We start from the raw sequence: 17,692 nt of genomic DNA, 5'->3' as shown, positions 1-17,692 counted from the left end.
CAAAATGTGCAAAAGCCATGAATTCGCTTTGAAGCAACTGCACCTTCAAAAGCACCCACATTGTTGATTATGCAAAAATCATCAGTGTTAACCACACACATCAGTTTGACGGTGAGAAAACTTGCTCCAGAGCCATATCAGCTGTAGAGTGCATGTAGATAAACAATCCGCCAATCAACTCAAAATTATTACTGGGATAAATATTTACTAAAACTGGACACTGTTATTTTGTGTTCTAACTGGAAGGAGAAAAACACAAACATTTCACCTAAATTGAAAATGCATATTTAGAGGTGAGACTGCCCGAAGCTGGAGACACCAAGGACGGCTTGACTGCTATAAACTTTGCATTTAATAATTGCAGATAATTGTTTTGGTGTAGCCTTCGGTGTCTGGAAGGGTTTTGCCGGTGGAAACATGCGCAAACAGAAAACAGGTCGGTCCAGTGCAACAGGGGTTGATGTTAGGCCATCACTGCAACCAGCAGCGTCGTTTCTGGGATCACCTACAATTACTATGATGATACTTCACTCATATATCATTCACACACATGGATTTCAAAGAGCATCAGATAAAGCAATTTATTATTCATAAAGCCTGGGTGTTATTTTGTTAATTGCAGCTGGGGTAACAGTAGCTCAGCTTTCTGTTTGACCACACATGGTGATATTGTGCTCTTAACAATGGAGAGGTTGTGTTGCACATTTTGCAAATAAAACATATTCATCTGTATTTCACAGTGACCGCCCAAAGCATGGAAATCTTGCCACAATAAGCATTGCAGGCATCCTCAGGAGCATAAACAGCAGTTTTACTACAGGAGGCTATAATTTTTGGTCCTCAGACCCTCAGCAGTGCAAAAGTTAATAGTTCCTGTTTTTGGTCTTCCTGGTTGTTGCTTCACCGCTCTCCCCACGTTCCTCTCGACTCTTTATCTCCAATAAGGCACGGTTTTCATCAGTCTGGACACGAGGCGTGTGTCAGTAGCTCCTCAGGACATCAGAGCTGGGGTGGGTCACTGTGGGAGGACGCGGGGGAAACATAATATCGAGATGTGTTTGCCAGGCCAGGGCGCACAACCCGGAGAGCGCCTCACAGCTGTCCGTTCCGTCTCCGTGCGTACCAGCCGAGCAGGGCGCACAGTCCCACCACCGACACGACCGTGCCCAGCAGCAGGGCCAAGGCGTCGCCCATGTCGTACGCCTCCACCGGCGGGATGAGAGCCAGGAAGATCACCCAGAGGACCGCTGCAACATTTGGGAGTTCAAGTTTGGGAGCCATGTTGCCTTCCGCCGCCACTGTTGATGATTTTCGGGAAGCAGCGGCGCTTGCGTCACAGTCAGATGACAGCAACAGAGCGGCTGCACTTCCTGGTTCGCTCAGCCAATCGCATTGCGGCTTTATTCTAACCACTGCCTCGCGGATCGTTAATTTGTCAGTCTCTCCGGGGAAAAAAAGAAAAAAGAAAAAGAAAAAAACGGATTTACTTTCTGTTTCAGCAGGCCTTTGTCTTGTGTCGCAGGAATATATTTCTGCAATCTCCCTTTTGTTTAATTTGTTTATTAAGTGCGGAGAAGTGAACCGATAAGATTAAAATGCAAATTAATCCTGTGTTTGTGTAATTATTCTACAGTGGTGGGATTTCTGACAGCAATCCCCTTATTGGTCACAATTAGGCTGACAGGCTGTCATTGCTTCATGTCCTTATTCCTCAGGCCCTGCTATAAACAATGAAGACTATTTTACATAGATCAGTCAAGCTCATCAGCAGCTCTTGTTTGAAGCTTCATATTCCCACTGAAGACAAATGAGTGTTGACATGCATAGGCTATGATTTACCATGCAACTTCATGATCAAGGTCAAAGCTTTAGAAAAAATACCAGAACAGCCAAGAGACAAGTATTCTCCACATTACTGAAAACATTGGCTGCTGGGGACTTAATGAACCTTGGCTACTGAGGATCAATTCGATTTGAACAGCTAGGAAATTCACACCGCATGCTCTCTGCCTACCATTTCTAAACTAACTTTCCCACTTTGTACGATCCTGATCTCCTGAAACGCATTGAAAAAGGTTGAAATCGGAGTTGCTGCAGTGAGTAAACATGCTATGCCACGTTGCACCTCAAGCTACAAATTATTTGGCGTACAGGACTATTTGTGTGTGTGTGTGTGTGTGTGTGTGTGTGTGTGTGTGTGTGTGTGTGTGTGTGTGGACGTTCAGGGTCCATATCTCTCCAGCTCTCCCCGGGTGAAGTAGCCTCGGGCACTTTGGCTCTAATTTAATTATAGTGTACAAGCCAAAGTAAAATATTGACCTTGTAAGCCTGCCATACCTCTGTACCTGACCCGTTCTTTACAAAAAGATGAATAGGGACACATTCCTGCATTCTCCTTTCTCTCTCATCATACACTGTCTCACTTTGGCCGTCTGTCTCTTCCTCTCACACACATAAACACAACTTTTTGTAAGCCCCACCAAAGCCTTGTCCTAAATCCTAATCTTAACACCCTAAAAAAAGGTTCTTTTACTCTGTGAGGCCATCAGAAGTGTGACCTCTGTAGTGGACCTTCTGGTAACTAAACTTGTGAGGAGTGTGGACTAACAGACACATACACACACACACACTCCAGCCCTTTCCCTCGATCTCAGCAGTGCCGGTAATTGATCAGTGAGAAGATGAGGGAATATGTAGAAATGAGAGTGTTTATCTAACACGTCAGGACAGTGACATTAATCTCCCCTGGCCATGTGCTCTGCATTGTAATGTGCTGCTCAGCACCAAGGCCCCATGCCTAAACCTTCACACTGAGGAGATTGAACAGGACATGCTGAACACGTTGTGTCGGTGTGTGTGTGTGTGTGTGTGTGCGCGCTAGATGCATGTGTCTGTATGCTTCTGTGTTTGTGTCAGTAAGTGTACCAGTGCAACACACTGAAGAAAATATATTAGAAACACCTTAATTTAAGTTCATAACACTGGCATAACACTGACATAACTGTGATAAGTTAATGAATATTTATGACTCTTCTAATTAAGTGTAATTCTATCAGTTATGTCCCTTTCACATTGTTTATCTGATGTCAAGTTGTCATGATAAAGAGAGTGGCATTAGCATTTAATGACGTATATGACATTTTACACCAACATACTGTATATGCCTTTCAGTGTTGCAGTGTCTGTGTGTAAGAATAGCCCTTGTTTGCAATCACTCATCTCAAAGGGTTTTGGTTTTTCCTTTCTCTTCTCGCTTTCTTCAGAAGACATCTCTCCCCCTCAATTGATGTAAAGTGCCATCGGCTGCCAGCAATCAACAGCTCACAAGAAAGAGGCTGGCAAGGAAGCACTCCAAAAATGTCCATCTCCACATGTCATTTAATCAGTATTCAAATGTGTGATTGTCTGAGTGAGTGTCGGTGAGCGTGTTTGCATGATGTGTGTGTGGCTGGTGTTTGCCCCCACATGGAGAATATAGACAAATTATGTGAAAGGAATGTCTCTGTATAACTATTTTACTACTCAACACATCATCTATTTCAGACTCTTTATTCAGCTGATTCACCGGTTCAGTCAGGTTTGTTGCTAATGAATTAAAAAGTCTATTTGCGTAATTTATTTTTAAAATTTATTTAAGAATGCACTGCCACATTTTCTTTTATCCTTTGTTGGAGAAAGCATCACCACCATCTTTACTGATAAACCTTGATTCATGTTTACCTGTTGTAAGTGAGACAGTTAGGCCAAGTGAATGTGACAGCCCAACCCATATCAGCTTTTTCTTTACATGTACATGTAAGGGAATCTGTGCCTGGGAGTTCAGTAGAGTAATGTGAAGAAGATTACTGCTCAATTTTTACTTCTTTAAAGTGATATCAGAGATATATCACAATCACTTCATCATAAAGGAGTTTGCTTTGTACATGATGTGAAAATTAAGCGTTGGATGCAGTTAAATTAAGGCTTTCATTTGCAACTTTAATAAAAAAAATCGAATTGAAAGATTTTCATGTTGTTCTTCTTTCATTTTGTCTAGTATTGGTCAAGGGCACAATGTTGAAGTTATCTTTTCTGAAATGTGGTTTGGAGGGTAGAGAGGACTGAAAAGACCAATCTTCCGAGGCCTTGGTTTTGTAAGCATCATCCATCCTCAATTACTTTTTACCATGGTGGAGACAGAGTTGTCCACCTTCACTAAATAGCACAAAAACATCTCTCCTCAATGATTAATTATATTCTGAAATTGGTTTCTCAGAAAAAAAAGTGAGAAAAGAACCCTTAAAAGCAATTGGGGCTTTTGTAGTGGGCCAGTGCGCGATCCATAATGAATTGTAGTGTGAGGGACATGACAAATGGATTGTCCTGTGGCTTTTGTGGTAATGTTCTAGATGTTAAATACTTAACAGGGTCTGAATCAACACAAGAGAAGAAAGGAAGGGCAGCCTGGTTCTGTGTAACGTAGTGTGACTTGCGCTGAGGGCTGCAAGGCCTTTGAGTCACACTGCCTGGGATGTGGGATGAGTCGAACACATCATAGATCTGTAAAAAGGCAAATGGCAGAGAATAATTATCTTTTCACATGGGATGTTGACAAGGAGGAGGCAAATTCAGCAATCAGCCATCCAAGCAGCATGGCAACAGTTGTATAATACTCTAAAGGGCAATCAAGTAATCTTTGCGTTGCATGTTATCAGACTGGATCACTTCTTCAGTCATATTACATATCACTTTTACTGCGGGATGACATTGCTTTCCTAGTGTATGATTACAGGAATACGCTACAACGTTTTGGGCAAAATACTCCTTTTTCCGACTTACCCAGACTGAGACAATATTTGATACCATTTTCACCTCTATACGTCCAGTGGTTTGATTTCTATGGGTCGCAAGAGGCACACAAGAAAATCATTTACACCTTAAATACTGTAGAACAACCACAGACAACACAAGGATATAATTAGGCTCAGTATCAACATCTGTATCATCTGGACTGTAAACATCAGGCCATAAGCTACTCATCCCCAATGTGCAGAATAGATAACAAGTCAAGTGTGAGGAGCTGTTCTTCTTTATTGTTTTTATTATATCATGGTGTGCTTATTGTTGTTGCATTATATGATTTGGGGCCTTGATTGACTGACGTGTCTCCTGGGTAATTGAGGGTGTTTATAAGCTTATGAACACCCTCAGCTCATTTTTTTTTTCTGATGATCTGAACTGCTTGATGCACCTGTTGAGTCTTGAGCACAGAGTACCTTCTAATTACGTAGACTTGCTTTGTCTACATGGCTCTAATCATCGCCTCGAGTCACTGATAAAGTATGTGCGTATTCCGCATTCCTTCCCCAGTTGATTCTTAACGGTCCATACTTGAATCAAGCATCAATTTTACATAGTGCACTTTTAACTCAAAAGTGATTTTCTTCAATACCTATCATCTTCACAAATTATTGTAATTTATTGCTGCTGCCCTTGTTAGTTTGGCAAATTGTTGCTGTGTTACTGTCTGACACTTTGATAATTCAGAGTTTATTTTGTATCAGTTACAGGTATGAGAACTAACCAAGGTGGAGTGATACATAATATATACAGAGATACATTCACCATGTCATTACCAGGAGATAATGGTGTTCATCATTTGAACTGACTGTGGTATGATTTTCATTTGAAGTATTTTCAGCCACATCTGATGAGCAATTATAAACAAACATTTTCATATATTAAGATCATATCCAGTGAAATAAAGTATTTACTCTCAGTCCCTTTGAGTGCAATGACTCCTAAATATCCTCAACCCATAAACTTCACCAGACTCAGTACCGAACTATCAAGTTCCCCATCCAGCTTTTAGCATTTCAGCACATGCTTCATTAAATACTACGTATGAGCAAATGAGGATCTGGTCTGTGGAATCACATTAAGCCCGAAGCATCATCATCAGACTGCAGCGATTAAAGATGGACACGAGTTACTAAATGGTTATTCATAATGGCTGTTTCTCACTATGATTTTCCTCATAGAGCTTGATAGGAAAATTACAAGTAGGATTGGTACCAGCAGGTTGTGGCAGAAGGCGATGACTGGAGTGCAGGATGCCTGCCTTAGGCACAACAGAGGGAAATGACAAATTTTCTCCCAAAATGAAACATCCACCATTTGAAAAAAAATTGACATTGCCCAAAATGATATATTACTCAACTGTTAAAGCAAATCATTAAAAACAAATAACCTCACTTTTCCAAGCATGGGAGGAAGAGTAATCCCTTAGTTTATGAAATGATTCCACTTTAATAGGCTGAATCCTTTATATTTTGAGCTATAAGGGGACAGACCTCAGGTAATGATTTTTCATTTTTCACAAAATGGATTTTGAATGTTTTGGAAAATAACTCTTCAAATGCGTACATTACATTAGCAGCTGTTTTATTCACACGCGTCACCAAAAAAAAAGGCAGGAGCCTGTGGCAACATGCATACAGATTTACTCTAAATGATCACATTTTCTTCAGCTGCATGCTCGTCTGTACCATTCTACAAATATCAGTCATATATGGCTGAGAGCTGACAGCATTACATTCATTCATAGTGTGTGTGTGTGTGTGTGTGTGTGCACATGTATGCATGTGAGATTGATAGCGCATCACATTTCCTGTCATGGTGTAAATGTCACCTCTGTAGCATGCAATGATGAACGCAATCATGTGGTTGGTTCATCATCTGCAGCATCCATTTACACAGGAATGTTGGTCCAAAAGTTACACACAGACACACGTGAGCTCACACATGCACACACACACAAGCCAGACTGTTCTTTGCCGCCTTATGTGGGATTTTAATCTAACATTACAATCATGTTGCATTGGGATTATCCTGATTACTGTCCAACTGTCCATATCTATCATCTATCTATCTATATACACACACCCTATATGGACAAATTCCAGCATGACTGTGGCCCAATGCACAAAACAAGGTCCATGGTTGGGTGAGTTTGGTGTGACAGAACAGCACCAGCACCTTTGGAATGAACTTGAACGGAGACTGTGCGCCAGGTCCCCTTATTCAACATCAGTGTCTGACCTCACAAATGCTCTTCTGGATGAACGGGCCAAAATTCCCACTGACACATTCAAAAATCTTGAAGAAAGCCTTCCCAGAAGATCGGAAGCTGTTATAGCAGCAGTGTGTGTGTGTGTGTGTGTGTGTGTGTGTGTGTGTGTGCGTGCGTGCGTGCGTGCATGTGATTTATTTATTTATTTTAATTTGGAAAAGCAAGTTTCAGAATCACAAGTTCTATTTACGTGAGCTACCAAGATGGCTTTTGTTTGTAACATTTTGTGTGTGGGTCTGTGTGTGTGTGTGGGCATTTCTTGGGATCTTAATGCTGCTATGATGATGGCCACTGTGGTGCTCCAAAGCAAGACCGGAGGTTGGCAGGCAGAACAGGATTTCTGGGAAAGCTGTGTGAGATAGCGAGCACCACCCACACATGCTGCCTAGGTTGTAGTGCATTGACCATTCTCATCCAAGCCTCATCATCTGATACAATTATAGTGATATTTAAACTGAAAATAAATACCTAACGGGTAATTGTTGTGGTTTATACAGTCATAGATTACTTAAAGTAACATCTCACCCAGTCTCAACTAACTCTATCATTCTGTTGTGAAAGGGAGCAGTTGTGTTGGCGGAGCGGAAAAATGTATTAAATAAGTATTTTACTATCTGCTTATTACCATTATTTAATGAATGGAATTGCTTGTGGAACTGTTATAAAAGCAATATCACAAGAGAGGGAGTACTGTTGTACTGTATATCAGCACGCCTGTGCAGACTTGTGCCAAGGATAATCACAGCCGCGCTGATATTCAGTATACAATATACACTACGTAAAAATGCATTGAAGTGAGGACCCTTTACACTCAAAAAAAAAAAAAAGTGGAATAAATATGAAATTTGTGGCTGAGTCAGTATGGTTCTCATGATCAGAAACACGATGGGGACCCTTAAGACTTAACTGATAAAAAAAAAAAAAAAAAAAAAAAAAGACATGGAATAAGCACTTTATTTGATGATTTATTTATTTTTACCCCTATTGGTCCACATAATGTAAAGTAAACATGAGATTTCACATTAAAAGCTGAGTTCTTGAAGCGATAGCTTACGTTTGACCTGGATTTCAATGATTTTTTTTTTTTTTTTCTCTCTGATTCAGGTTCAGTTACAACAGAACTCCACAGTTTTCCTGGTATTTTTCATGCTGGAAAATGAAGCATACTTTCTTTTTTAGCCTCTCATGCCAAGTCATAATTGCACGCATGAATGCAAAGATGCTGTGACAACACAAACACTTTTAGGTTTTCTTCCATTTAATTGGTCAAGTCTGAAGCTAAGGGCACCGTTGTGGTTTCTGTTGCCATGGTGATCCAGTTTGTCTCATACCTCCTGAACACATTTGGTTCTCTTACCCCATTTAAAGTTCTTGGCAACAGATAAGGTTAGTATCAAACAGGCACATACTAAACACTGTTTTTTTTTTTTTTTTTTTTTTTCTAGCTGTTGCCCTTCTGCACTCAAGGGAAAGAACACAGAAGAGAGGCACCTCACTTCATGTAACGCTTTCAAGGCTTTGTCTTTGCCATTTTGTACACAGGGAACTAGGAGTTTGATAATTCGTTAATTGCACTGCTGCATCAGTTATAATTTATGCCAGTTCAATAGCATTGATCTGCTAAAAGAAATAAGGGGAATGACTGTGTCACAATGCTGTCCTTTCTGTCTGAGTTTGCTTTGGTTTTTTCCCTGTTTTTGGTGTTGTTCTGTGTGACCCGCCGTGTTCTTCCCCTGCACACCTGCCCTGCGTTTGCCCTCATTAGCTCTGCCCTTGTGTTACCTGTTCATTTACCTTCTCCAAGCCAATCAGCTCCGCCGCTGTTCCCCTGCCGACGCACGTGTGTGTCTGATTCCCTGATTAATTCAGTTTGTGTTTAAGTTCAGCTCACAGCTACCTGCCAGTTTGCTGTCAGTTCTTTTTTCCATTACCGAGCCTGTATACTTTATCCTGTTTTCTGCTTGTTTTTGTTCCTGTACACCCACTAACTACCTCAGTAAAGACTTCAGCATGTCAGCCTTGCCTCCCTGGTCTGCATTTAGGTCCACTGGCCTGCTCATTGCGACAGAGTTACTCTTACTTTTTTTTTTTTGTCAATAATGTTTTTTTTTTTTTTTTTTTTTTTTTTGGAAAAAAATAATGTTATAGCATGCTGTTGCTGATATATTTTCTTTTTAGCATTTCATTACATTTATTGCACATGTACATATAGTGGATTTAAAAATTTGACTAACAATACTGAATCAAATCCTTGATTCAAACCCTTGTTTACAACCTTGAAGCCAAACTGAATTGTTAAAAAAGAAAAAACCCTCTTACATCAAATCACCAACTTGTAAACTGAACTGACTCTATTCCATTAATTAATTAATAGTGACACTGCCTATTGATCATTAAAGTCATGTGACATCCATGTGACTGTACAGCTATAAATATTTAGTTAAGCTAGACAAAGATGAATATGCAATTTTGAAATATTTTTCCTATCCATGCATTATTGTTCTTATTATTATTATTATTATTATTATTATTATTATTATTATTATTATTATTTACGAATAGAGCATAACATAACTTATTTAATTAAAGTTCCTCATATTACCACAAGTGCATGCATTTCAGTGAAATTCACAGCCCTGACCCTGGCAGTCTAAATGTCATCGTCTCCCCACTGCACTGTACAGAGACTTTAAATTCTTTTTCATTTGTTTGCTGTCATAAGCGGCATCCCTTTCATTAAGCCTTTCAATTGGTTTAAACCAAATGCCTACAAGGAGGGATACAGAGTAGCTGCTGTGAAATGGCCTCAGATGAGCGCTGCGACTTCATATGAAAATAAAGGGGGAGAGAAGAAATGAATAGCTTAGATGGCTCAGCACTGGTGTGAATTATTACACTGTGGAAAGGACAAATAACCTCAAAGTGAGCACATACTGTAACATTCATTACAATTCTGAGACATTTCTCTAATGCTGTGCCCACGCTGAAAACAGCCTGGTTCTGCCAAATAATCATTTGCCTTACATGTTTAAAAATAAACAATTGCACTTTGAGACGACTTTCGCCTTATTCTCTATTTTTGCGGGTGCACCTGTGTCACACCGCGGCTTGAGCATGACCCCCACACTGCCTGCTTTCTCATGCATCATGTCAAATTGCAGCCGTAAACAACCTATTATGTGACCTATTTATCTGGGCCAATTCCGCTGGCTCACTCACCCCAATTACTTTGCTGGTGGAACGTCTACTCAGGACTGCTTCACATTGCTTTACGCTTAAATCGATATTTCTGCAGACCCAGAAAGCTTTTTCGTGTGCTTCCATCCCTCAGCAGCACCTCTCACGGCACCCTACACATGTTACATAAGATGAGGGCTTTGCAGAGGGAGTGTAGACAGTGTAGCTTTGCAACTGCTATCCTTAAGGGAAAGCACTACTTTAATTCACCCTCAGTTTGAAAATGGCACTGTGGTTAGGGATTTTTTGGTCTGCTTGTTTTTTTGTTTTGTTTGTTTTGTTTGTTTGTTTGTTTATAGGGCATTTGATAAATGGTAATTTCCAAAAGTATGCCTGTATGTGAAGATGTATAGCATGCATTCAGCAGCATCATAATATCAATGAATAAAAATGGATGACATTGAATATGAATGTGAATGTGTGTATGTGTCCAAGCCTATATATATATATATTTATATATATGTGTGTGTGTGTGTGTGTGTGTGTGTCTGTGTCTGTGTGTACAATATGTGTTCATAATTATATGCAATTTTCTGGGTACAGCCTTTGAGGTTGAAGAATGCTTCGGGACGTCAGTTCCATTTACTTATGAAGTTGTACCAGTGCATTTTCTGCGATTGAGCCGTCAGCGGCTGTCAGTCGGGGGAAATTAACGAGTCTGCTGATTGCACTGCTGGTAATTACAGAGTGCGACTGGAGCAGTGCTGTGTTAAGCCTGGGAGTTATTTTAAGCTTGCATCTCTCCTTCCTCCCAATGGCCAGGTCAACCAATGCTCCAAAGAGGATCAGCAAAGGGATCTTGACTGATTGCAGACAATATCTCTAACCACAAGGGATGCTTAGTGCAGAGACACTGTGCCATAACCAAAAGGTCACAGGTTCATTTCCTTACAACAACCTACATGTCCATCAACAGTCATGTGTGTCCTTCAGCAGCATGCTGAGCCCTGACCTGCCCACTCAACACGCTGGATAAGAGGAGAGTCTACTAAATATGTTAAATGTAGCTCACAATAAATAATGTGATAATGTGACGGTATGTAGGGTGCTTTATTGATCCCTGAAGGAGATGACCTATTTTTTACCCTTCTCTGCAGGAAGGTGAGAGCACAGGGTCAGTTACACAGCAGTATCCCTGGAACTGGTGGGGCTGCAGGGACACTTTAACCCTTGAATCCACGACCCAGAAACATCTTATGAAAGATTCATACTGTTATGACATTAAATTTACAGCAAACGCACAGCAGAGGACATCGCTGTACAGCACTAAAATTTGGCATACATGCTTTATGCTTTTTTTGTGATGAACTGATGTATACAGCATATAAATACCATTAGGTATGTCAGCACCACCTAAACTGGAGACTACATACTCTGTATTTCAACCATACAGCAGATTAGCAGTAGATATGAAATTTTGATATGGCTACCTGAAAAAACTGACTCACCACATGTTTTCAAATGCTGAACACAATCCTGTGATTACAGTCAGCCATGGCAAACACCTTGGGAGCCACATATATGCCATATGCAGAGATTTTTTTTTTTTCTAATGGAAATGACACATAAAGATAGAAACCCCACTGTTTAGATATTTTCAAATGTGTACATACTGATCAAAATGCTGGTATGCATGATTGCAGTCACACAGACTGCAGTGTTACCTGTCAGCCATACAGAGTAACTTTTCAGAGGATATGTCACATTTTCCTTCCTCACTCTGGCATGATCCTCCCCCACCAGTCATCCCCTGACCCCCGCATCCATTGTGAGGAAGTCACTGTAGGAGCATCTACAGCAGCTGCAAACTCTATTGTGGGCGAAAATAAAACTGTGAAAGAGGAGTAGAAGATGACGCTTTCCACCTAATGTGGAAAGACAGGCTATGCAGTATCACATCTAATGAGCCTAAAACTGACATGTTTGTCTTTGTTGACAATGCCTTCTCCCGTCTTCCTCACTTGCTTTGCTCAGTTTGTGCTAAGAAATGAGGTCCAGTTTCAATGCAAACAGAGTGCAGACAAGAAGAATGTATACAAATGCAAAGGGTGCAATAAGGTTGATAATTATCATTACATTTTAACCCCTTGAGCTCTGACTGTATCTTAAATTTCCCCTTAAGTAGCTTCATAGTTAGACAAAAAAGCTCACGATTTCTTTGGATAGTCTTATATAAATGTTCAACAGAATGTCAATTGATTTAAAAGTTAAACATCAACAGCAATACACTATATTTCAGCAACATATTGACATTGACAGGGCTCTGGTTGGGAGATGGTTTATGTCAACCCTTTTTTAACAAACAGGCAACAGACCAACAAATATTATGACCAATCACAGCACTGGAGGGTGTATCTTGACCGGCACGCTAGTGGATTTCACATGATCTTGAATATCTATATGAGACTATCCAAAGTAAGTGTTACCAATATTATACAGCAGTGTCACAAAGATACTCTGCATCTGGTGGTTGCAATGCTTCATTGAAGTTACATCACACTTATACTGAGTAAAATATTCAAACCAGTGATGCCATTGTTTCATGGCTGCACCACTAGATCAAACAGAAAATATCTAGTTGCCTTGTGTGTCACTTGTGCAACCTTGGGGTTTCCATTAGAATGAATGAATGAATGCATAAATAAATAAATAAATAAATAAATAAAGTCAGTGGGTTTGAACAAAGCATGCGTTTGTAATGATTAACTCACCAACGAAACTGGCAGGGTTGAAGAGCTTTTTAATACCTGGTGTAAATGAAGCTTTTGGCTCAGCAGCCGCAATTTCAACTAACAAGGCTGGTCTATCTTTAGGACTTGTTGGACATCCAAAATGCGGACTGAAATAACTAGACTCTGCTGGCTGTCGGGAGGCAGACCTGCAGCTCGCTGGCTGGCTGAACAGTTTGCGTTTATAGCTCAGCTTAAGTGACTGTCCACTGTACAGTTTCCAAAATAAGAGCCTTGTTTGCAAAGTTACAACCAGCCAATCTTTTCCAGTAAGTTACCAAACTTTTTTTTTTTTTTTTTTTTTTTTTTTTGTATTAAAGCTCCAAGTTGTGGCACGGGTTGAAGAAACGTTTTCATTTTATGCACATGAGTCTAGAAAGATATGGATTTAGCTCAGAGCCTTGAAATTAAGCACCTCAGACAACTCTGCTCCTCAGTGTTCCTTTTAAGAGTGTAATCAGAATTACAGAGGAATGAATCATCCCATTCAGCTCACCAGTAAGTGCACCATTCATTTCTATTCAATGTCTTCAGAGACCCTCTTTTTTTCCTATTTATGATGCATTTTGTATTCAGTGCTAGAGGTGGTGGACTGAGCAGCACAATCACCCCTCCCACACAGCATCCTGACCAAAAATTGAAAGTGTGCAATTTGCAATCAGATGTGATCCATAAAGTACAGTCTTGATGACTAGTACAGTAACTCAAGGCTGGTAAACAGGAAAAAAAAAAAAATCCAACTCATAATTATGTCACTACTTGTATATGTAGTTCAACATTATGATGATGATAATGTTGATGACAGAGAAAATAAGAGGTGGAGGGGCAGAAGAGAAAAAGAGGTAGAAGGATGGATTAGTGGAGTTCATTTTGTTGTCAGATGGAGGTGGTGACTCAGTTTGGCTTGCATGACTCACAGCTCTCAAAGTCCTCTGAGTGCAGTAGCTGCTAGCCTTCAGTCACTCTCCGGTCAGGGCTTAGTAAACAACGTTATATAATGAAAGAAACAAATCACATTTTGTAATTTCTAAGCGGCTCACTGTTCCCTGCCTTTTGTTGGACTATGAAGTGAAAATCTGAAAATGAGTTGGTTTTTTTTATTATTATTTCCAGAGTTAATTAATACAGGGAATATGGGATTTTGGTTTATTAGCAAGTGTTTTTATAGTCTTGATGTTATGCCAAGAGAAAATCAGTAGTTTAGAGCTGGTGTTGTGTGTGTCTGTGTTTTTTTTTTTTTTTGGTGAGGTTTGTGTTTGCCTGTGTATTCATGAGAGTGCTGAAAACTGTCTAGTGCACAGTGTGTCTGTGGGTCCACGCACCTGACAAAACACAGTGAACAAGTGACACATATTTCCAGGGAGTCCAACATCTACTACGGCTCCTCTCTTTGAATTTCATTACATCTCATAACACAAATTACCCCACTGTTAATACAAAACAGTGCCAGTGCCCTCATACCTAATGAGCTCTTCAGGGGAAAGCATGTCTTAGAGGAAGACAAGGAAAACACAATCAATAATATCTTGATTTTTGCCTTGGGAAAAATATATATATAGTCATACTCATTTACTTTGCGTTAGAAGTGATGTGTCCGTTTTAGAGGCTGTGTAAGTTGTCCGCATGATACAATAAAGTGCACCCCAATGCTTTCAGTCATTTTAAATCCATATTAATTGCTGAGGAGTACCAGGAAGGCGAGGCTACCGACATTCAACTGGAGGAAGTCAAGCCTCCATGTTAGCCAGCATCTGCTGAAGTGTCCTTGAGCAAGACAATGAATCCATACCAGTGTCCCATGAGGACAGACTATCCTCATGGGAATCAATAAAATATTTTCTTCCTTGTTTTTATGGATTCCACCAACCTTGAAAATCTCTCCATATATGATTATCTGTATCTCAGTGGTGTTATCTTCCCCTCTTCCACTTGATACATTAAATTCTGTTTGTACTCAGCTTTGCCACCAAATTATATCCACATACACAGGATTAGAGCATTGTATTGGTTTGAGAATACACTGGTCTGAATTTGGCCCTTCATTTAAAATTAGCTATCGGCTAGTCAGTATGGATCACCTCCAAAACTCCAGCTAGGGAATAACCTGCCTTTTTATTGTTGGTATTATTTTTATTTCAGCTGAAATAAAATGGCTGAACAGATAAATCACTACAATGTGGTGTGGGAGTATTTTGCTCAGCCAGCCTCAAGTGTGACATTCTAAAACGTGCAACGGAACCTAAAACCAACCTTAAAGGAACATTTCACCAAAATTAAAGAAATAAAAGTGTGTTCCCACTTACTCAAAGTGCAAACTATCCATCCAGAAAGTTCCTCTGTGATTTGGCGAGGTTTCCAGTCTGAAATTATCCTCCCCGTCACCTGGCATCCCAACACAATGGGATTGAGATTGGGTATTTGCTCTGCGGATCGAAGAGTTTTTTTGGCAACCATTTCTTTCCGGTTTCCCGGTGTAGATACAGCTTCCCAGTGTTCTTTGGCAGAGAATGGTTAAAAAAAAAAAACTCTTTAAACACTCTTTGCCCCTGTGAGTTGTGGATTATGTTGAGTATATGTGTGATTGTTTATAGAAATGTTAGGAAAGAGCTGTTACTGTTGAGGTTTTCAAATGTAAATTTCGATGCGTGAAAAGGGCAAAAATCCAAGAATATTCAATAGGATATCTCTGAGATTCTCTAGAGAATATGGACCATTTCTGATGGATATGTTGAGTTTCCTATGTGGCCAAATATGGACTCAATAAACATTGTTAGAACCTATATTATATTAGGATGTCATGTATGTGTTCCAAATATGACCTTATGTCATGTCTTGAAATATCCAAGATCAATATTTTTGTAGAATACTGAGTGTATTTATGGCATATCTGTATGTGGTGGTATCTATCTACAGTATCTGGGGTGACATGAGCTCTGGATTCTGGATAAAGTGATCCCATACTGGAGTTTGATATGCTGCAATCATGAAATCTCTGACTGTCATATTCAGAGTGTTTCACTATGGATATCATCATATTTGGATTATATCTTGGAATATTTGGGCAATGATTATTGGGGATTCTTGGGGTTTTTGCACAGTTAAATAAAATAAAATTAATTAAAAATACCCATCCTATTCCCCCTCTATCATTTTTTGGCATAAGTCAAATTTGTGAAGGTGAATCTTTGCCATCAGCAGGTTCCATTCCAAAATATCAGTATGCGCCCTCACCTACCTGCAATACTCATGTCCTAATTTATAACGTTGATGAATGGAGAAACTAGAGCAGTCTTTTCAACAGCAGAATCCTCAAGACCCGTTTCACCCTGGAGTTATGAACCTTTCTTGGAAAAAGAGCTATTGGCTAAGGGTCACTGCTTCTGCTTAGCTTGAGCGTCTCATCTGGGGGCAAAGTATTACATAACGCTTTCTGTATCCTCTGCCTCACATTGGACAGGCCAGGGTTGCCCAGCTGTCTGAGTGTGTATTTTGTGTCTGTTTTGTGTGCGCTTGCGTGCGTCTCTGAGAATGCATGTGTAAGTGTTTGTATGTCCGACAATGCTGTGCAAGGTTCCCTAAGACTGTTGTGTCAGCCAGGAACACAGAGGGGGAAGCAATCTCAGGGATTTAATAACATAATCCCAGAAACCTCATCACAGGGGCAGGGGAGATGTCTTCAGAGTCTAATTTAAAAACCATGTAACAAAAAAAAAAAAAAAAAAAAAAAAAAAAAAAAAAATTAAACTCAACTATTCTCTCTCCCACTTTCTTTCTTGTAATTAATTTTCTCCTGCTGTTGTGCCTTCATTTGGATGATTTTGCGGTCTCTGCCTGGAAGAAGTATTTACAATGCAAAGAAATAATGGCAGTCTGCTACAACAGTGGCTTTGCATTGTCTGGTTTGTTTGTAAGAGCTTTTGCTCCAATCTATAAAAACATGATTTTGCACACAAGGCTTACATAGATTTTACCGAGCCCTGGCATTGATTGTAGATGCAATTTGCCAACCTCTGAAATCCTTCAGGCCAGTTTTCATATTCTTGCACGAATAACAAACATTGCAAACAATGAGAGGGGAGTGGAATAATATATTTTAACAGTGCCAAGAAAGGGAAAACAGTTTGCTGACAATAATGAAGTCTGTAGCATTAACTTCCTCTTGAATTAAAGGCTAAAACAAAGTTACTATAGGATTGCATTTACAGTTTTATGGCTGCAGAGCTGCATTTGGAAGGGCGTTATCATTTGCCTGTAACAAGTTTCAGGTCATGATAATACAGCCCAACTTGTGAGTTATAAAACTGAAATGCTTTGATGAAATTGAAAGTAAACACTGTTGAGCTCTGGCGAATTATGCTGACAAAATCCTATTACATAAGTCATTATACAGACTGCATGCCTGCCACCTTTTGATGGCTATGGTTATGTAAAATCCACAACGTAGCCATGCATTCACAAAGTGGCATTTTACCTCCCAGAGTGATAGATTTTAGGTGGAAAAAAATGTCATCACAATGTATTTCATGGTACTCTCGCACATCTGAGCCTCGCTCATGTTCCAGGCAAAATGAACACAGGGAGCGTTCCTCGCCAACAGCTGTTGACCCTGCATCTG

At 39.9% G+C, this 17,692-nt stretch overlaps 1 protein-coding gene across 1 annotated transcript; it reads right to left on the bottom strand.

Annotated features, from left to right (window-relative positions):
* Positions 1 to 562: 562 nt before the first annotated feature.
* Positions 563 to 1,362, bottom strand: LOC115354847 (small integral membrane protein 30). Its single transcript, XM_030045326.1, has one exon. It carries the CDS (start codon positions 1,279 to 1,281, stop codon positions 1,093 to 1,095), a length of 189 nt encoding a protein of 62 aa, XP_029901186.1. The 5' UTR covers positions 1,282 to 1,362; the 3' UTR covers positions 563 to 1,092.
* Between the last annotated feature and the right edge of the window lie 16,330 nt (positions 1,363 to 17,692).

The sequence above is a fragment of the Myripristis murdjan genome, chromosome 23 (assembly GCF_902150065.1).
Source record: "Myripristis murdjan chromosome 23, fMyrMur1.1, whole genome shotgun sequence".
Taxonomy (NCBI): domain Eukaryota; kingdom Metazoa; phylum Chordata; class Actinopteri; order Holocentriformes; family Holocentridae; genus Myripristis; species Myripristis murdjan.
This window is presented reverse-complemented; position numbering and strand designations above follow the sequence as displayed.

Coding starts and splice junctions, on each gene's coding strand:
- LOC115354847 (XM_030045326.1), bottom strand. CDS start 1,281: ATGGCTCCCAAACTTGAACTCCCAAATGTTGCAGCGGTCCTCTGGGTG.